Raw genomic sequence first — 22470 nt, 5'->3', positions numbered from 1 at the left:
GTTTCTGTCTTCCTTCTCTCACCAGGTGTTAGACTGGATTGAAAACCATGGCGAGGCCTTTCTCAGCAAACACACTGGGGTTGGGAAGTCCCTACATCGAGCCCGGGCCCTGCAGAAGAGGCACGATGACTTTGAAGAGGTGGCTCAGGTGAGATGCCGCGTATGGGGCTGTGTGTATAGCCAGGTGAGGAGAACCATGGCTGTGGCTTTGGTGTTTGGTGGGGCATGCTGGGTTGACAGCCTGTGGCTTGCTGGGCTGCCTTCCTGCCTGATGCAAAGAGACCTTTGTCTTCTCTTGGATCACTAGGTGAGTGGTAAATAGATCCCCAAGTTTCTGGTCTTCAAAGAAAATCCTCCTGCTAGCATGATCCAAATGCCTTGTCCACAAGGTGGTGCTGGAGGGAGGATTATTAGATCTGCATTAACCCAGGGCTGCTGCTTATGGTTGTCACTGCCTGTGAGTAGGAGTTGAGAATCAGCCCTGGCTCTGCTTGCAAAGCTGTGTGCCTTCAGGACCTAGAGAAAGAGATGGCACCAGCCATGCACCCACAGGGCTGAATGTGCCTTGCTGTCATTTGTACAATATTTAGTCTGCTGCTTATGTAATATTTAGTTGTTTTATTGTGCTGCACACCTGATCCAAAAGGGGCACTGTTTTCTAGCTTACACGAAGATGCTGTATGAGAGGTCCTGACCATTTGTCTAATAGTGTATTGATCTAAAAGTGTTTCTGTTCAGAGCCGTCACCTCAAAAATTTTGTCCTAATTCTGTTATATTTCTCTATTGGGGAGTTTTTCAAATGGGTCCTGAAAATCTTCACCTTCAAGATGAAATGCTGCCATCCAGTTATTTTGTCAGATGTGATCAGTTGCAGTGGAAGATAAAACTATGAAGAATAAGGCAGGGGAGGGTGTCCATATGGGTCCAAGGGGTGGGTGAGGATTAAAAAGCTAAGTTTTGCCACGTCACAGCTTCAGCCGGGCTGGCTCCCATCCCACCATGCTGGTGGCCCTCAACGTGGGTGCCACCCTGGGCGCTCTGCAGAGCCCAGCCCCCACCCAGGCAGGTGCTTGCCGTGCGTACACAAAGAGAGGGCCTGTGAAAAGCCAGGCAAGAACAGGAAGACCGGGGGTATTGCTGCATCTCTAGGGGAGCTGCAAGTATATCCTGAAAAGTGAGAGGCCTTGCAGGAGCCAGAAAGACCATGTCAGTGGTGACCTGAACCCAGGGAATGTGGGTGGATTGGATCCAACCTGTGGGATAAAGAAAGCCTCATATGGAACCCTCGTTCACTCTTGATGAGAATGTAAAATGGTGCGGCCACTATGAAAAACAATACAGAGGGTCCTCAAAAATTTTAAAATAGAGTTGCCATAAGACCCAGCAATTCCACTTCAGGGAATAGTCCTGAAAGAATTGAAAGCAGGGACTCAAACAGATATATTTGCACTCTGATGTTCACAATAGTCAAAAGGTGAAAGCAACCCCAGTGTCCATTTATGGATGCATGGATAAACAAAATGTGGCATGTCATGCAATGGAATATTATTCAGCCTTAAAAAGGGAGGAGATTCTAACATATGTTACAACGTGGATGAACCTTGAAGACATGCTAAGCAAAATAAGCCATTCACGAAAGGACAAATATTGTATTATATGATTCCACTTACACCTAGAGTACCTGGAGAATCCAAGTTCATAGAGACAGAAAGTAGAATGGTGATTGTCAGGGGCTGGAAGGAGGAGGGAATGGGGAGTTATTGTTTAATGGGTATAGAGTTTCAGTTTTGCAAGATGGAGAGTTTTAGAGATGGATGGTAGTGATGGTGTGCAATGATCTAAAAGTGTTTCTGTGTTCAGTGTTGCACAACACTGTGGATGTATATAATGCCACTGAACTGCATGCTTAAAAATGCTTAAAATGGTAAGTTTTATGCTATATATATTTTACCACAATAAAAAGAAAATAAAGCCTCGCAGCCACACGAGGACCTTCTGCAGAATGAGCTGGACTTTACTAACATAATATAGACACAGATCCCAATATGCCTTCTGATGGACGAGATGTAGCACAGTACCAAAATATCTGGGTGGCCACGCATCCTGTGTGCCTCTCCAGTCTGTTAGGGGGCAAAGGACGGGGAGGGCCCCATGCATCCCCTGACTGCTGAGAGCGGAGGTTGTGGTAGCTGCAAGGGTCTGTTGGAGTGGAGACATCCACAGCTTTGTTAGGTCTGCCTCTGGGCTGTCCTGTAGCTCAGCCCCTCCTCACTTTGGACGGACATCTCAAAGCCACCCACAGCCCTGACCCAGCTCACTTCTTGCTTTCTGCCTGATGTGGACTCATAGGCAATGCCATCCTTAGTTGTAGGCTGCAGTTTGTGTGTTGTTACAACAAGCAAGCTTCATGGTCATCCTAACCCTATTTCTCCTGACTGCTCCTCCACCTTCTTCCTGATGTCTGATATCCCTTTCACATGGCACAATGCCTTTTCATCAGCAGTGGGGACATGCTAACTTAAATTAATACTAAAGAAAGAATGGACACATATTTGAGAGTTTATGGTTCCATTGCATACTTTGTCTCATACCAGCCCTGAATGGTAGGTAGTATTAGCCTTGTTTTATGGAAGACAACACTGAGGCTCAGATTCTTCAGTGAGCCCAAGTCATCCAGCTTGCCAGTGGCTCTGCTGGGATTCAACCCCAGGAACGTCAGACTCCAGGGTCATATTTTTATCCTAAGTCCATGCTGTCCCTCCTTATTGGGGTATAGGAACTGGGTGTAAAATTTATTTCTGAGTGTCCGTTTGCTCGTCAAAAGTGCAGGGTAAAGAGCAAGAATGGGGTGGGTGGCGCTGCCACTGCAGCTATCCTATCTCACATCCATTACAGCTTTTCCCTGGCCCTGCCCGTGAGTAATCCATTGATGTAATCCACATCTCCCTGACTCTGCGTTCTGATAAGCCTGTGTCTTTTTGAGAAAGGAGAGAGAGTTCTAATGTCCAAAAGGCTCATGCGTTTAGGAGGAATGGTCACTCTGGAAAGGAGAGCAGCACATGTGGACTACAAGGGAACTTAAGCCAGGGGTCCTGAGCCCCCACATGGCCCTGTAAATAGGCCTCTGGAGATGGATCCTACAGTCTAAAAGTTAATCCTGCCTCATTCCCTCCTCACCACTCTGTGGAAGGGCGTGGACAGTGGAGCTGCCCAGCATCTAGGAATTGTTAGTCCATGTAGGAAAACTGACCACAGTGAAGGCGAATTGACTGTCAGTGGCAGCCTGCCTGAGACCTGCTTCGTTCTGCACGGTGTGATCGCCATGTTCAGGTGGTGAGAACCGGGGGATCCAGGCAGGAAAGAGCCCGCCCTTCTCTCTTGCGTGCTCTCAATTAGGTGAGGGCCACTGGGAGAAGAAGAGTGGATTTAATCCAGAATCAGAAAATTCTTGAGTTAGAAGAGCAATGACAGAAAGCTTGGAAACTCTTGTTCTTTATTTGTTGTTTGGGGTTGCTGTTTGTGAGATATGGTCAGCAAGGCTGCCACACGTGTTGTGAAGTAGGAGGCTGGGAGGTCGCTTACAAGCAATGCTCCAGAGGGCCGTAATTCAGGGAGAGAACCTCTTTCAACCTTATCATTTTATGGTTCTTTCACCTGAGGCTGATATGGGATGGGAATTCTGAGCACCCATTCTCTGCATTCAGGTTCAACAAATCATCTTGAATTACAGCAAAATGAGAGCTATTGGGTCTGTTATAGCTCCTGGAATTCGCCCTTCCACAGGGAAGAGCGCCCTGGAGCAGAGGCTGCCCACGGGGAGAGGCCGAGGCAGTGTAAAGCCCCTGGACAAACACGACTCCACTCTTGGGATCAGGGTGGGGATCGGGGATACGTGTGATTCTCGCCCACTTGTCACTCTTTGGGGTGAAGACATTAAGGCAGCTATTAAAATAGCATAAATGGTATCTGTGAAAAATTAATGTAGCAATCTGTCATTAAACTTTAAGTTTGGTGTTTAATAGCTCTTGAACAAATTTTAAACAAATTCTTCAAGTATCATTTGAAGATGTAATAAGTATTTGAGTCCTCCATTCATCCTGCAGATGGCACTGTCTGGATAGCCGACACAGAAGCAGAGCTGGCTGGGGGAAGGCACCACAGTCATGACAGTTTCCCTGGGGAGGCCCCTGATGTTCAGGGGTGAGGGTCCAGGGCAGGGGGTACACCAGGGGGTTCATGTCTACAGGTCTTTCTGGTCCAGGCTTCTGAGGTTGCGCGTGCTCGAATAGAAGACCTGGGCACTGATGGGACTCCCTCCTGTTCCTTAAGTCAAATACTTGACTCAGGTCGCCTATAATCTCACCAAATGACTCAGGCCATCGGGTAGAACAGGTTTTAAGAGACACTTGTACTTTTTGTGGCCATTAGATGTCATCAGGAGTATAAACAAGTATTAGATGGAGTTGCTGCCCATAATAACATAGCTGACAGGGGACAGATGTGTCCATACCTGCCAGGTGGTGGAATAGGACATGGTACTGTTCTGTTGTTGTGGGATATTTGCTATTACTTGGGAGGAGAGTAGCAAGTGCCTGCGATTTCGACAGCAGCTGTGCCTGCTCTGTTAGTGCTCTGCTTCATGGCCTCATCATCTGAAATGCCAGATTTTCTGTAAGCTAATTTAGTCAAAAAATTAGCAAGCATTTACATTCAAATATATATTATCTAAAGTCTCAAAGCACCAAATCACATTTAAGCAGCTAAGCGTATTAAGTACATTAGTGTAATATTTTTTTAAAAAACAGACAATTTAAAGAAAAACTTAAAGAAACATAAAAACATAGGCACAATTAAGCACTTCAATTCAATAATCTCTGGTTAGTTGTTTCCCTAACTGACCCTTGTTTTTTTTCTCAAACTTGACAAGAACACACTTTTTAAAAAATCACGGAGTCTCAGGGTCAAAATGGGTGAAAATAGAGGGAAAGCATTTGGTGGATCCATCAGTGACCTTGCCCACCAAAGATCCTCAAGCAGTCAGCACACCTGCCACAGTACTAAGGTCAAGTCGAATAGGGTAGGTAACTTACAGACATGGAAAGTCTTGCCCTCAGAGTTGGACATTAGGCCTCATCAATTTCCTTGTCCCATTAAGTCTCAGGTTGACCACTGTGAAAAGTTAAAGAGATCCACATTTTCTGTCTTGAGGAACTCAAAATCTACTGAAAAACATGTATCAAACATACTCTAACCCTCTAAGAAATTCCATGGTAAGAAAGGAGTCACAATCTTTGTTCTTTTAGGGTTTTCAAGGAGCATTTCTAGTGGGACAGCCAGTTCTTCTGGCAATCCAATAAATATGCCTGCCGCGGGGATGGTGCAGTGACCTTCAGAGTGAGTTTCATCCTTTCCTTCTTGTCTGAGATGATGACCAATTATAGCAGCTGCAAATGCAAGCAGAAGGAAAAGGTGGGAGAGCTTAAATAGCTGCTTTTTCACACTCCAGCTTCTTAGCAAGGATGAAAATTCTTAGGCAGATGAAAAAAATAGTGAGGAAGAAAGCCAGGAAAATGCAGAGAAACTAATGTCATGAAGTGGCCAAGTGGAAGAATGTGAAGCAGTAGAGAAATAAAGGACAATCTTACCCTTTGGATCTTGCGTGACACTTTTCCCTTTGGGGTGGATTTAGGACCTTCTCTCCATGAAGCACTGGGGAGAAGTTGCTGACATGAGCTGATAGGGGAGGGTCTTGTGACTGCACTCAGGAAGAAGATGTTACATCTTGTGGATAACTCTCAATCAAGGGTTTTGAAGGTCACTCTGTGTAGATATGATGTGAAAAATTGGGAGGGAGTAGGAGCCAGTATCCAAGATGTTACAGAGAGCCTACCATGAACCTCCTATCAAGCCCATGAACTGTCCCCCACTTTTGCTGCTCCCTGCAGGGGATAAATACCACACTCAGAAGAAATCGGGACTACATTCCTAGTGATTTAAAAGTTCTGGGTGACAAATTGAAAGATTTGAAACCACAGTTGATGTTTTTATCTCTTGTTCCATGTGATGGCAGTGACTAGGGAAAAGAAGGGAGGCTTTGAGAAACAAATGGCCATGTGGCTGATGTTTTAAAAAAAAAATTTGCAGAGCCATGATGATGGACTTCCGGCAAGGGGTGGAGTACATCTTTTAAAGATTGGGAAGGATATATGTTGGCAGAAACCTTGTTGATCTATGTAGAAGTATTTAAGTGAAATTTGAAGTAGAGGAAGAAAATTATCCCAGTGAAGCCAAAACCAGATATGTCTGACACAGGTGACATAGAAATTAGCACCTTATGAGGGAAATGCCCTGAGATCACTTTGGGTTAAAAAAAAAAAAACAAAAAAACAAGAATACAGATTGCAAACAATATTTATAGCCTCTTTTTTTGATAAACCAACAAAAGGCATGTGTAACAAGTATTGCATTTAAACTTTTAACACAAGAAGATAAATACAGTAAGTAGTTCTGAGACCTTATGGTATTGAGCTCATAACAGAAAATGGCAATAGAAGAGGATTCTTTGTTGAAATGACTTGTTCTAACAGGAGGGATGAGGGCATCTCAGGATGTGTCACATCTACAAACTTGAGGTTAGTACACTATGGAGAAATAATATGAAGATAAGAGGAACACAAAAAATAAGCCACCATGTTAGTGGAGAGGCCCATAGTCTGGCCATCCTGTGGAGGATATGGCAAATGCTGTTCTGATATGATTTCAGTTCTGGCTGAAGGAAAACTGTGGTGATGATGGTTGTCTTCAAATTTCCTGGGTTCTCCTGGAAAGTTTGTGACACTATAAATAAAATTGGTTAGAGCAAAAGGGTTCTACCTGCTAGAAAGTGAATCACTGTAGAAAAGCTCAGAAAGCTCAGTTTAGGTTTTGTCTAAACTCTCCAGAACCTAGATCTTAGATGTAAGGGTTTAGACTTTATTCTTGGAGCAGAGATGAATGTTAAAGGCCTTTGCGTGATATAAGAAGGAAAGGTATAGTGAAGCCAATTCTAGCTTAATTCAGGTACCACTTCCAACCCACAGGTTGCTTCTGTCTAAAAACCAAATGAAGTGCCTTGTGATACAGTGTGTTTCTTGTCCCTGGATATTTTCCAGTAGAGATAACCTTTTTTCCTGAGGATTAAACATCTTCAAGTCTTTCCCATCTTAAACACAAATTAATTTTTTTGAAAAGCCACCAAGAACACCTTCTTGAACCCCACTTTCCCCTCTGTTTCTCCTTCCCTTTGTAGTCCAAGTTCTTGAGAGAAGATTTCTATTTGCATCTCTACTTCTCACCTCCTAGATTCCCTTTCACCCCTGCCATTGGGCTTTTGTCCTCTCTGGCCCACTGAGGTTGACCTTACCAGAGTCTATAAAAAGATATATTTGTTGCTAAATCCCAAAGATACTTTAAAGATCTTAATTGAGCTTTCTGAAGCATTGGACCCTGTCAACCACTCCTCCTTCTAAAATTCTCTTCTCCCAGGCCTTCCATGACATGGTGCTCTCCTGGTCTCCTTCAGCCTTTCTGGCTGGTCCTGCTTAGACTCTTCTCCCTTTTCCCCAGGATTTGTTCCTCAGACCTGCTCTTCTCACTTTACAAACAATCCCTGGATAATTTAGCATCTTTCTGAGCCTCAACTGCCACCCCTACTCTGATGGCTCCCACATCCACCTCCCATCTTTCATCTCACCCCTGAGCTCCATGTTCATGAACCCATTGGCTCTCTGGATACCTCCACTTTAAGTTTCAAAGGGTTATTACACTCAGTGTGTCCAAAACTTGTTTTATTTTCTTCCTTCCACCCCTTCCAGTGTGCTCTTACTCTTGCATTCCTCATGCTAGTTAAGGACACCAACCACCCACTTGCTCAAGCCATAAACTTGGGAGTCATTGTTGACTCCTCCCTTGCTTTCACCCCTCCTTGAGTCTATTGCAAAGTCCTGTTGATTCTACTCCTTTAATATGTTTCTTTCCTTCCACCCCTATTGCCACTATCTTAGATCAGAGTCTCCTTATCTCTTGCTTGGATTACTGCAATATCCTTCTGTTTTCCTTGACTCTAGTCATGATCTCCCTAAGTCCATCCCCACACTGCCACAGTGGCTTTCCTCAAATGCACATCTCGTCATGATCTCCATTGGTAATGGAACCCATAGATGGCTTCACATCAGGGTTAAGTTCAGACTTTTGATATTATAACCTTTATAACCTGGCTACTCCTTTACCTGGGTTTAGCTTTTACCCCTCTTGCATTCCCTCTATCCCTACATTCCTGTTGTCCTGGAATTTTCCTGAACATGCCATGATAGTGACACCTACCCTGATGAGTGATGTGAGAGTTAGAAATAACATGTGGAGGAGCCAGGCACAGTGGCTCATGCCTGTAATCCCAGCACTTTGGGAGGCTGAGCTGGGGGGCATTGCTTGAGATCAGGAGATTGAAATCAGCCTGGACAGCATAGTGAGACCTCATTGCTACAAAAAATATTAAAAAATTAGCTGGACATGGTGGTGTGCCTGTAGTCCCAGCTACTCTGGAAGTTAGGGGGAAGGATCACTTGAGACCAGGAGTTCAAGGTTACAGTGAGCTATGATTGTGCCACTGCACTCCAGCCTGGGTGAAAGAGCAAGACTCTGTCTCTGAAAAAGAAAGAAAGACAGGGAGGGAGGGAGGAAGGGAAAGAAAGGAAGGAAAGAAGGAAGGAAGGAAAGGATGGAAGAAAGAAGGAAGGAAGGGAGGAAGAGAAAGAATGAAAGAAAGGAAAAAAGGAAAGGAAGAAAGAAAGAAAAAGAAATAACATATGGAAAGTGCCTAATAGAGAATGTATTCATAGGAGATGCTCAATAAATGGCAGCCTCTGTGGCAGCAAATGGTGACCATGGTAGTGCCAATGGCTGGTAATGGAATACATCTAAGTTTCACTGCCTTTCACTCTAAGTTATCAAGTGCCATGCTGTCGTCTCTCAAGACTCAGCTTGGTATGCTCTGCTGTGGGAGATAGCAGGCCTGTGCTTTGAGATGGCCACATCAGCTGTAAGTATTGACCAGCATCGTGCGAGCATTATGGAAGAGATGTTCTCCCAATTCGACCAGTCAGAACCAGGGAACGCCAATAGCGTAGTGGTGTGTGCTGCATCTAGGAGCCAACGGTGTTCTGAGATCGGAGGCGCAGGATGGGCCGCTTGCACTGGGAAGGCTCTCAACAGATAGCAGGGCGGTAGCCACTGGGCTGCAATTCAGAGGCAGGATTCCTGGGGTACCAGGAAAGGAAATGCCTGGCTGCTAGGAACAGGACCAAATTGTAGTTGTCAAAACCGGGCACCAGGGCAGGGCTGGGATGGCTGCTAGTGGGATCTGATGTGGAGGAGCGGTCTGTCAGTGGGACACGTGATTCCATTTGATTTCTGTGACTGGGCTGGAGCTGAGCCATGGGGCCTGAGGAAAGGGGTGAGGAAGGAAAGAGAGTCTGTGAACCAAGCGAAAGCAGACTGCCCCTTCTAAAGGATTCTCTGCTGTGGTGGCCCTCCTCAGAGGTACCCGGTGTGTAATCACTGGAGTTTCACTTATTTACCTTGCACAGTGACAGTAACATACAGATGGGAAGAATAAAGTTACTGTCTCTCAGGGAGCATTGGCACGGTTTCGAAAGGCAACAGGAAGAGCTGTTCGAGAGGAAAGCTTTCTCCTCTGCCCGGTATTGATTCTGAAAGCAAACTGTTCATTACTGTGTCTTCCAATAATTAATTTCAACACAGATCAACCTGCCTAGGTTAAGAGAAACAGAATCGATGTCCTTTCTCTTCTCCTTTCCTTCATTTCTATGGCACTTTGTGAGCAGGATGAGCTCAGGTGGGTGACTGCTGCTGGAGAAGCCAGCATTAGTCTAAGCTGCAAGTAGGAGGGAGCCTGGGATGAATCTACTTGCAGAGGGAATGTACCCAAATTCCACAACAAAACTATTTTGCCCTCATAAAAAGATTTGGAAAAGTAGTTGAAAGGTTTTAAACCTACGCTATACAGACAGACATACAAGAATAAATGATAACTGCCATTGGTTGAAAACATACCTTTGCAAGGTATCTCATTTAATCCTTGAAATAACTCTGTAGAGTTGGTATTAATATCTTCCAGATGAAAAATCGGGCTTAGAGAGGATCATTCAAGGGCAGGAGGCAAGATCTGAACCCAGACAGGCTGACCTCAGAACACACACTTCTAGCATACTCACACTTAAAGGAACTGGGGAAAACACTGGGTTTATTCAGCCTTTCTTTTGATTTTTTTTAAAAGGAAGTTTCTATTTTATTTGTATTTATATTTTTAATTATAAAGCTACACATTTTTCAGTATAAAACATACAGACAAGCAAAAAAGGAACAAAAATAATCCACCCACTTGGTTGTCTAACAGTTGCTAATACTTGGTGTTTGTTCTCCCAGCTAGTCCTCTGTTGATGTGTATATGGGTGCATTTAGCAACCAGCTTTTCCCATTTAGTGATATATCCATGGTAATAGATACATATCTACAATGTTATTTTTCTTTGCTAGTGGCATCTTTACTATTAAGACTTATTCTCCCCCCTTCTATTAATAGTAACTTATAAGCTATTAAAACCAGGAACATTTATAGGTGTGTATAGAGAAACAAAAGTAGCACTGAAAACAGAGGGTTGGGTTTAAGCCAAGCATTCAGAATTTTTTCCCAAGAGAAAGCTTCAGAGAATGGCAATTTACAAGTATCTTCCCAAGCCCTCCCAGCTCCTCATTGTAGGTGTGCATATATTACAGGGCTGTGAGGACCTTCTGAGTCCATAAAACTGGTTGGGGTGGGAGTAGTGACGGTGGCAGTGGGGGTGGAGGAGAGGGCTTCAAAATAGTAACATTTGTAGCCCCTTTCCTCCTCCTCCACCTCCTCTACCTCCTCCCTTGCCTCCTCCTCCTCCTCCATCTCTCAGCCCTCGTCCAAGTGTGATTTCAGGTGGGCAATGTTTTCCAGGACCCCGAGACCTCCATGAGACAAGTACTTCCAGGCTGTGGCAATTAGGGTAATGGGGGCAAATCAGGATGTGGGGGCTGAAGGGTAAGGGCTTCGAGAACGTGTGGGTAGACGAAGCAGTTGGTGCAGGCAATGAGGACAAGGAACCAGCACCAAAGAGCCCCGAGGGAGAGGGCTTCAGGCAGTATATCATACGAACCAAAAAATAAACATACGTCACCAGCAAGAACAACCCACCAGGCAGATCTGTGTCTTTTTTCTCTGCCAATGAGCAACTGGAGGCAATTTCATGAACCAATTTAGTTTGGAATAAATTTTTAACAGGAGAAAGCCCACTGCCAAGTTCTGACAGGAACAAATCATTACATCTGAGTTATTCCCCCTAAAAGGGAAGCCAGGTTTGGGGCATAGGGAGCTGAATTATTATGGCCTCCTGCAGGTACCAGGGGACATCCAAGACCATCAGTCTTGGTGCCTTTATTTGTCTTGGAATACGCAAGGCATATGCCCAGCTAGCCCAAGGCACTGCCCTCTGGCTTTAAACAGAGGTTGGTGCAGCTGTCCTGCTACAATCTAGGAGCCAAGGAAACAAAATACTGGCGACTTCAGCTGTAATTACATATCTCCATGATGCTTCACACTGTGGGCTATTTTGTGCAATATATCTGAGCCTCGGTGACGCCAAATATGGATTGAAATAGCTCTGGTGGACTTTGGCCCATCACCTGCCTAGAATCTGAAAATATCGTTGGGGAAGCAGGCAGAGGGCAAGGCTGAGAAGGGAACTGCCATGCAGGAGATGGACATGTTTCATTTTTCTTCTTCTTCACGAGGCTTGGACTCTGCCTAAAATTTTGGGCTCTTTAATGTCTTGGGAATTCCCAAGGTCAGTCTCATTTACTTAAAAACACACAGCTAAAGAGGAGAAGATTATTTGGATGTAGACCTTGGGTCTGATCCACCTACTGTAGCTGTCACTAGTGAAAGTTTGCAAGTTCATAAAGTTAGAAAGGTTCACGGTTTGAATATCCAAATTACCCTGATTTGATCATTACACATTGTTTAAGGTATCAAAATATCACATGTACCTCCAAAATAAGTACAACTATTATATATCAATAAAAACTAAATTTAAAAAGATTATAAGGTTTGTGATTTACTCTAAGAAATTACATTCTATCATGGCTTCAGGGTGGCAGATGATGTGGCACCAGATGACCCGGACACCGGATAGTTTCCTAAATGCGCCCTTTCCTCACTCTGTGCCTCACATGAAGACAACTTGAAAAACTAGTGCCACAATCTTCCCATCAACAAAATGGGAGTTACAGATTCCTCCTGACTTCTTCCTTGTGGGAGGCAACAAGACCCAGTGAGAAGGATACAGGGATTGGAACACCTGGGTGGGAGGCCCAGAGCAACAGTCTATGAACAGGTCACCTTACCTTGCCAGGTCTCAGTTTCTACATCTATAAAATGGGAATAATGTCTTTCCCATTATAGTTGAAGTAGGCTTTCAGTAGGATAATGTACTCAAAAGCTCTTTAAACCTGGAGCACAGAGCAAATGTAAATTATCATCATTATGATTCAGGGGATATGGTGACAGTGGATGAGATCATGTCTGGAACACACTCAGAAAAGAGGAGCTAAGATATAGAAGAGATTGATGATGTTGCCCCATACTGGGAGTTTCCCAAGAGAGGGAATGTGCTGACCACTCTCTGAGTGTAACTGAACTCTTGATGCCCTGGGTTTCTTTCACTGTTTGAGAGCCAGATTCCCATGCGTAGCAGGATTAGCCGGGAAACTTTCCACATTCTAAAGCTAAAGCTAATGATTTAATGAGCAAGGCTCTCCCTTGTTCTGATGTTTATATAAGTTTAGGTCAGTGAGCCTTTGAGGGCAGCAGTGGTTGTAAAGGGAAACAGCATGATGCTTTGTATGTAGGGCTCCCTACCATTTCCTTTACCTGCCCTTCTGATCAGAGAGGGCAGGGAGCCCTGCCCAGTGACCTCGACAGCAAGCAGGGCTGCCCCAGCCCCTCAAGGCAGCACTGAGGGCCTACAGTGCCTCTTGCATCTACCTTTTGAGGTTCTGTGAAGTTATTCATGCCCTGCCAGATCCTGCCTCCCAGTCAGCTGCTTATTCATTGTGTCACCGTCCACAGAACCCCATTGCTTACTTTTCTTTTTCCAGTATTGAGGATGGGTTCGTATAGAATTACAGTTCTCACCTAGGCGTTCATGAGTTAGCAACTTTCAAGAGCTCCAGATAATGAGGTGAGTGATGGGATGTGAATCTGAACCCCAAGACCCTTCCCTGTCTTGTGGCCCGATCTCCAGCCATCTGGATTCTGCCCTTTCCCTGAAGAGCCCTGTGTGGGGACACTATGATCTCTTGCAGCTTCTCTGCTCGAAGGGCATGTTCCAATGGTTGAGTCTCTTCACTTAATCTCCTAAGGAAAGGAAACAGGAAGAACATATTGTTCCCTCTTTGAAAATGGAGATCCTGAGGCCCCAGAGGGCCCCAGGTCTTGACCAACAGTGTGTGGTGAACAGTCCTCAGTGGACATGTGTCGCCTCTTCTGTCCTAGGGCAGATCTCTCCATCCAGCCCTGTTTGAGGAGGGTGGGCAGGAGGCCCCATTCTTAGCCTAGGTGTCCTTCCTCCCTCCTTTGCCTCCTTCGCACCCTCCCCCAGGTCTTCCACACCAGGCAGCCACTGTCTGGGGCTTGTCCTACAGTGAGGACTAGCACTGGGCTCTCTGACTTCCAGACTATTCTTCTCTGAGGACAGCTGGGCTGTTCTGCCTGGAGAGCCATTAGCCACTTCTGTTGTGCTTCCATAGCAACTTCCTGTCACCAGCCCTGGCTTGAAGGAGAGACTCCAGGCACTGTGTCTCTCTCAGTTCCTTACCAAGGCCCTCATGGCTTCCCCACTTCCAAATCTGTGCCTTTGCCCATGCCATTCCCTCGCCTAGCAGGTTTTTCTCTTTCACTTTACATTTTAGACTTTAAAGTTGGCTCAAAAAGTCACCTCCTTCTGAAAACGACCCCAGGCTCATCCATCCTGTCTGGCCACCCCTTTACCTAGTACGACCTCAGCATTATGTCACCACTTCATCACACCTCATTTCTTTCTCGTCCTTGCACAATGAACTGTTCCACATAACTTAATTTTATAGAGAAGCAAGACTGAATCCTAAGTATCTCATACTGAAACTTTTCAAATTTCATTTTTACTGATGGTAAGCTCTGAAATTCCATGCCTTATATACAGAGTATTCTGAACATAATTTACCCTTTTTTAAAACTTTTTTTTAAAAAAGTTACTTAAAAGTTACTTTATTAGTCTTGCCAAAGCTATCTTGGGCAGTTTTCTTTTTATTTCAAAGTATTACAGGGTATGAATAATTTTGGTTGTATGAATCGCTTTTATAAGGCTTGAGTCATGGTTGTAAGAATGCCTATCACCCAGGGTCTTCCTGTTGCCCAGGCTGGCCTCGGACTCCTGGACTCAGGTGGTCCTCCTGCCTCAAATTCACCCTTTGTTGATGCCTCAGCAATGTCCACTAATCCTAGTCGTGAGCACAGACACCCCTAGGGCCACTGGAGAGACTCAGCTTTCTTTTTTCTCTTCTCTTCCCACACTGCAGTGTGGTTCTAGGGCGGGCCTGCATTCAAGGGGCCTGATCGGGGACTACAGCCCCTGGGGCAGAATGTGTCACTCCCCTTGGGCCCCAGAGCAGCCCTGTGCCTAACGGCTACATTTCTCTTGGATCATGGCTATGATGATTTTAACAGTATACCTGGGGAAGGTGAGGTCTAAGTGAACTAGGCTTTCTAAAGCCATGCTGACAGCGCAGTACCCAAGTGAAGCAGTGAGGCTGTAAGAGGAAAATGATTATTCTACACCTGGATCTCTCCTGTCATCTCTTTCGCTTTGTATCACTCCGTCTTTGTTTTGCTAATTTTTATTTAAAGGGCCTTAAGCATTTCAACCCACATCAGCTTGTCAGTTTTATGCAAGGAAACACCCATAGATGGACCCCTGCCTGTCACTCTGTTGCTGCTGTTAGCTCTATGCCATGGGCGCTGAGGCTTTTGATATTTGTATGATGGTGATAGGGAATCCTTTCAACCAAAATCTACAGCCCCACTTTGTCTGAAGTCCAAGAGCCTGCCTCACTTTTAAGTATTTTCAAATTTGACATGTCTCTTACTTCTGACTGCTGAGGAAAACAACCCAAGGTCATGTACCCAGGGAGAATAATTTCTAGGATTTCATAGGTGATTATTTTTAACTAGATTCTTTTTGCATATATATGTCATACCAAAATCATATTTCTTCAAAGCTATGATGAGCAGTGTCATAAAGTCTAAACTGAGAAAGGTGAAATTTCTGATTGGAGATGCAGAGATATTTTACGTGTTTTGTGATTGTATATTTTATTGTGGTTGATCAAGCATTAGAGTCTTCAGGATCTCTAGAGCTAGGAAATGTACTTATCTCTAAGATACATACATTTGTAATGAAATATATTTATATTTCTAAATGCACTCACATTTTCACCTGTCAATTGACAAAAATATATTGAATCCTTATATTTCCTTTTTGAAGTTTATTTTATTTGCTATTTTTCAATTTTGGAGAAATTCCTGATTATTGTAATAACAAATAAAGCAACGTAAAGATATGTAAATAAAAATGCTAATTATTCCTCTACTCCCATTCCTCAGTCCCACCCTTTTAAGGTAATCACAGTTATCCTACACATCTTTCTTCTTCTTTTTATTTATTTTTTGATTTTTTAAGTTGAGCGATAAACATGTATGTATTTACAGTGTACAAGGTATTGGTTTTTGAAATATGTATACATTGTGGAATGACTAAATCTGGCTAATTAACATATGCATTACCTCACATAGTTATCGTTTTGTGGGGAGAACACTTTACATCCACTCTCTTAGATTTTTGAAGAATGTAATATACTGTTAACTATAGTCACCATGTTGTACAATAGATCTCTTGAACTTACTCTTCCTAACTAAAATTTTGAATCCTTTGGCTAGTATCTCCCTAAACTCCCTGCCCCAACCACCTTGGCCCCTGGTAACCACCATTCCATTCTCTACTTCTATGAGATCAACTTTTTTAGATTCCACGTATGAGTGAGATCACCTGGTATTTGTCTTTTTGTGCCTGGCTTATTTCACTTAACATAGTATCCTCCAGGTCCATTCAAGTTGTTGCAAACTACAGAATGTCCTTCTTTTTTATGACTGAATAGTATATAGTATATTCTATATATAGTATATAATATATGTGTAGTATATATATTAATATGTATACAGTATATTTTATATATAAGAATATATACTAATACAGTGTACAATTATATAACATTATAATATATTGTAATACATAATAGTATATAGTATATAATAATGTATAGTATATAATAGTATTCCATTATGTATATATACCATATTTTCTTTATCCATTCATACATTGATGGACACTTAGGTTGATTCCACATCTTGGCTATTGTGAATAGTGCTGCAACAAACATGGGAATGCAGATATCTCTTCAACATACTGATTTCATTTCCTTTGGACATATACCAGTAATGGGATTGCTGGATCATATGGTAGTTATATTTTTAATTTTTTGAAGAACCTCCATACTGTTTTCCATAATGGCTATACTGACATATTCCTACCAATAGTCTTGTACATCTTTCTTCTTACAAATACAAAAATAAGTAAACTTATAAATGCAAAATTTTCTGTTTATTTTTTGGAATAATTTCTAAATAATGCCCTGCATAAAATTTTTATATTTTAAGTTATTTTTCCATTTTTTCTAATTATAAAATTAATACATGTTCATCATAAAAGAATTAAAAAACAAAGAAATAGTGGAAAAGAAAATTTGTCCCTAATATCACTCAGGGATAACCACTGTTAATATTTACTGGCAAATTTCCATTCCGCGTAGTACAATATTAAGATTGTTTTGCTTGGTATCAAACAAATGTGAATTACAGATCCACCATTTACTGGCCATATGAGCTTAAGTTCTTTCACTTTTTCAAGCCTCAGTTTTCTTATCTATAACATGATATAATAGCATAATCTACCACATATAATAATGTTTAAATAATAGCTATCATTATTAGTAGTGGTATTTTTGATAGATAATAAAATTAGAACTATACTTTGGTTTATCCTGATTTCTTCACTTAATATTACATTAGGAACATTTCTTCAAGTCATTAAATATTCTTCAAAAACATAATTGTAGTGACTGGATGATATTTTATCATGTGGATGTACCACAGTGCAGTGAACTATTCCCCTATTGTTGAACATTTTGGTTATTTCTAGTTTTTACTTTTATAAACCACAGTTACTGTATTTAAATTGCTAAGCAAGGTGTTAAATATATCACAGTCCTTAGTTCCCCTGAGTCACTTTAAAGCAAAAAACTAGATTTCTCCGGCGTTGGAATTTCAGCCCAGGCTTTGAGCCCTGCCCTTACTTAGTTCAAAGGTTGTAGGTGAGTGGCTACAATTGGAGACACCTGGGAAGCTTTTAAAATCTATAGCTGCCAGGCACTCCCCCAGCCCCCTCCTCAGCCCACCCTGATTCAAGTGGCCTAGAGTACACTTGGGCACTGAGTTTTTCCCCCCAAGCTCCTTTCTCTGCCCTTTCCACCCCCTGACCTCGCCCCATCCTGTGGGCACCAGAGGAATAGATGATTCCTTAAGTCTCCTGCCATCAGGATGGTTATCAGAAACATTGTGGGCTGGGGCTTGTATGTTCTCCCTCTGTGGGGCTCTGCATGGCCTTATGGTCTAAAACAGTGGTTCTCAACTGGAAGACAAGTTTTGTTGCCCTGGGATATTTGGCAGCATCTGGGGACAGTCCTGGTTATCACATCTGGGGAAGGGGCTGTTGTTGGCATCCTGTGGGTAGAGGCCAGGGATGCTGCTAAGCATCCTACAGTGCACAGGACAGCTCCTGTATTTGTTCCCTAGGGCTACTGAAACAAAGTCCCACAAACCGAATGGATTAAAACCACAGAAATGTATTGTCTCACTGTTCTGGAGGCCAGAAATCCGAGATTGAAGTGTCAGCAGAGTTGGTTCCTTCTGAGGACTATGAGGGACCATCTGTTCCAGGCCTCTCTTTGCACTTCTGATGCCTTGCTGACGGCTTTGGCATTCTCTGGCTTTTGCCGCACCACACCTGCTCGGCCTTCATGTCACTGTCCGTGTGTATCTGTATCCTCATGTGGCCATCTTTTTATATGATGTATCGCATCATGGGCCTACTCTATTCCAGTATGTTCTCATCTTGTTACATCTGCAACAACATCATTTCCGAATAAGGTCATGTTCTGAGGTACTGGGGGTTAGAGCTTCCCCCCTGTGTTTTAGGGGGACACAATTCAACCCATGAGAGCCCCCTAAGCAAAGAATTATCCAGCCCAAAATGTTAACAGTGTTGCCATTGAGAAACTCTGATCCACATTACCTGTGGATCAAACCCAGGGAGATCAGCTACAGTAAAACCAGGGGCAGGGAGTTGTGTGGTCTGAATGTTTGTGTTTCCCCCGAATTTATATGCTGAAACCTAAACCCCAATAGGATAGTATTTGGAAGTGGGGCCTTTGGGAGGTTATTAGGTCATGAGGGCCGAACCCTCATAAATGAGATTAGTACCTTATAAAAGAGGCCCCAGAGAGCGAGCTAGCCCCTTCCACCATATGAGCACACAGCAAGAAGACGCCATTTATTAATACGAGACAGGAAATGGGGCCCTCACCAAACACCGAATCTGCTGGCACCTTGATCTTGGACTTCTCTGCTTCCAGACTTGTGAGCAATACATTTTATTTATAAATTTAAAGTATTTTTGTTATAGCAGCGTGAATGGACTAAGACAGGTAGAAAGAGTGCAGAGTTTGGGAACGTGGAAAGTGAGCGGGAACATCACCATTAGCAGGGCGGGGACCTCTGCTCTTAGGTCAGAGGCTGTGGGCTCCCTGCAGACCTACATATAGACGGGCAGCCTGGGCCCACAGGGTGATCTGTGACCAAGACAGGGTGAAAGGGCTGGAAGGAGCACTGTACTAACTGGGTGGGAGCAGAAGTGTGGGCTGTGCTTTGGTCACTGCATCCTCCGACCCACATCTCCCTTGGTCAGGTACAGCCTTTTCCCCTCTGCCCCCTGTAGGAGTGGAACAGAAGAGAAAAATAAATCCACATGCCCCACAGTTTTCAGCAGTATTTTCAAGCCAACTATCTTGTCTTTCCAAAGCCCTGTCTTCTCCCTCTCACACCCACTGCCTCCCACTGACAGCCAAACATAGAATACAGAAAACAGGAAAAACAGCAACACTGCAGTTACATCTTTTAAGAGAGAACATTGCTTTGGGTACATTCCCCCCACCCCCCGGCTCTTGAATTGCCAAACCCTGCAGCAGGTGGCCTCATTCTGTTCCATGGGGATGCTGTCTCACCAACTGCTTGCTTCTTTGGCTTCAAGAATTCCACGCGAGAATGAATTTCCACAAGGGCCATTCTATGTATCTATCCATGTCTGAATACTTATGTCTATCTTCTTCAGTTTTAAAATATTTTTGCCTACATTCTTCTATCATGGATACATGTTCCCCTTCATTATTTTGCCAATTTGAGTAGAGCGAGGGAAAGGAGGGAGGGGAAGGGTGGCCAGAGGAGTGGAGGTTGTGTTACCAAATTCCAGAGGTGATGGGCTGCTTCCCAGCAGCAATATGAATGCCATCTACATCTGGGGCCTGCTCAGTGGGAAGAGGATCAGAAGCTTCTCTCCACAGTCTTCAGAACTTTGTGTCTCTGGGTGGTGCTCTCCTGGTTTTGATTTCCTAATTGCTCAGCTCTCTTTGCTCTCCATGGCTCCCTCTGGTTCGTCCCAGGCAGCAGCTCTGGGCCAACCTCTGGCTCTAGTCCCCTTCCTGTCTGCACCATATTCTTTGTGTTCAAGTCTGAGTGCCAGTCCTGGCTCTCCCAGGCCTGGCTCACAGCCCTGATGCAGCCTTCCACTGTAGGTGGGGAGGGGTCAGGGAAAAAATCCTTCCTTCCCTAGTTTGCGTCTCAGGACCCTGAGGGTGGCCATAATTTCTAGTATCTGAGCTGGTCTTTTCTTGCAGGCTAGACCTGGTGTTTTCTGTCAAATCATATCTTGTAACATGTACTGACAACTTCTAAGATTGATTCTGCCTTTTGGTCCAGAAACAGGGTGTTTCATAGCTGTTATTATTATATTAAGTAAATACCATGCTAACAGTTAATTCTCATTATTTCTTTTGCTTTCTTGCCTAAGAGCGTGAGATATTCAACTTCCAGTCTACAGCCAAGAGGAAATATATGGACATTCCTTCAAAGCATAATATGTAAATGAAGAGGGTTGCTGAGGATTGGAAAGAAAGAAAAAGAATCAGTGAAAGAGAGAACACCCCAACAAAGAACAACTGCAATTCTTTTCTCAGAATTTCTAGGCCTAGGTACATTCTTAAACATCCAAAGTTAGATCGCAGGAAGATAAAACTTTAGTTTAAAAAAATGTGGAATTCCAAAAATATGCCATTTATAGGAAAAGGTGATGAAGCATTTTAGACATAAAGGAAAAAAAATACTCTCCAGCAAGTAGAGATGTGTATAAGAATGGACAGGGTGATGATTGCATATGTACATGTGATAACATCGGTGTTTAAATTCCCAGAGATAATCTCAGTACCCAAACTATTTGTGTAGGGAGGTGTCGGCATCTGCAATAGTTATTTTTAGTATGAGTCTCAATTAGTACCTGAAGATTTATACAGATATCCTTCAACTTAAGGAGCATCTGGTTAGAACTGCTCATTATACACTCCTTATTTGGACATATAAGTTATTCTAATGGAGGCAACTTGTTTGTTCTATTATTCAGGGCACCTAAGAAGATGTTGTCCTTTTAGCAGATGTCATGTGGTGGGTCAATCCATTACTGGTACCCAGAGGTAGTTTCCTCTGTTCCTTCCTACTACTTCACACCAAAGACCACTTTGCCATTGCCAGAGTCCATCCCCTTCCAACCCTGCAAGAGCCAGCAGATGAAGGAGAAATGTATTCTTGGTATTCCAGGATGAAAACTGAAAACATTTTTCTATATCACTCTCAGTGATTGTAGATGATGCGCTATATCAGCACAATATTGTAAACATCTTATGTGCTCAACTGAATCTCCTTTACTTTATCTTGGAAAGCTAACCCCCAATTATATGGCAAATATATTTCCAGTGCTAAACTTAGAAATGTAGCTTACAAAGGAACACAATGGATCACTAATCATTCTTAAACTGGGGACTGCCTGCATTAGGAGATAAGGGAAACTATTTCAAAGCCTTACTGCTGACAAGCTGCTAAACTGCAGAGTTTTGGGGTTGAGTGGCTATTGAAAGGAGAGCACTGTGCCCAGTAGGTACATTGATGAGTAGTTGAGAGAGAAAAGATGAATACGATAAGACTCACTCTTTCCTTCAAAGGAGAATAGATTTCTCTTTGGAGGGCAATGTGTACACATTGGAAGGGTATTGCAGGGGGAAAAAAGGGCAATTGCAAATGAACAATTACAATGTCAATTTAAAAACCAAGTTCATAAAAGTAGTGTAATACAAAATAATAAAGAAGCAGAAGGAATGGAGATTTTACACTGAGTTTTAGAGAAGCATGTGGTTTAACGAAAAGTACTGGAAGTTGTAGTTAGAGAGGCTGGCTTACCATTCTCTGGACATGTAACACTCTTAAAACAAGTTACATTATCTCTCTGAGCCTCTGTTTCCTCATTTGTGAAAGGAAATCAGTAATACCTATCTTGTGATTGATCCCAAAGCCTAGAGATAATGTAGATAAATCTCCTAACAATGCCTAGTACACTATAAACACCTGGTTTACTGATATCACCTTCGTTGACCTGTGGGTTATTTAGAAATGTGTTATTTAGTTTCCAATAATTTGGGGATTTTCCAGAGATACTTCTATTATTGCTTTCTAATTTAATTCAATTATAGCCAGAGAAAATATTTTGTATGACTTGCATCCCTTTACATGCGTTGAGGCTCGCTTTAGGGCCCAGAATGTGGTTTATCTTGGAACATCTTTTACATGTTCTATGAGCACTTGAAAAGAATATGCATTCAGCTATTTTGGGGTGGACTGTTCTATAAATGTCAACTAGGTCCAGTTGTTTGAGAGTATTCAAATCTATATCCTTACCAATTTCGTGTCTCTTATTCTAGTAAATATTGAGAGGGGGCATTGAGATCTCTCACTATAATTGTGGACTTTTTTATTTCTCCTTATGGGTTTATCAGTTTTTGCTTTACATGTTTTGGACCTTT

General features: G+C 43.1%; 1 protein-coding gene across 1 annotated transcript in view; it reads left to right on the top strand.

Moving 5' to 3' along the window:
• The window catches only part of LOC123630466 (kalirin), a 457953-nt gene that overhangs the window by 293318 nt on the left and 142165 nt on the right, over positions 1 to 22470 (top strand). Inside the window, exon 10 of the mRNA XM_045540114.1 lies at positions 26 to 148. Within this exon, the coding sequence (XP_045396070.1) occupies positions 26 to 148 (123 nt within the window). The remainder of the gene's footprint in view (positions 1 to 25; positions 149 to 22470) is intronic.

Source organism: Lemur catta, chromosome 1 (assembly GCF_020740605.2).
Source record: "Lemur catta isolate mLemCat1 chromosome 1, mLemCat1.pri, whole genome shotgun sequence".
Lineage (NCBI taxonomy): Eukaryota > Metazoa > Chordata > Mammalia > Primates > Lemuridae > Lemur > Lemur catta.
The sequence above is the reverse complement of the archived record's forward strand: the minus strand, read 5'-3'. Positions and strand labels throughout refer to the sequence as shown.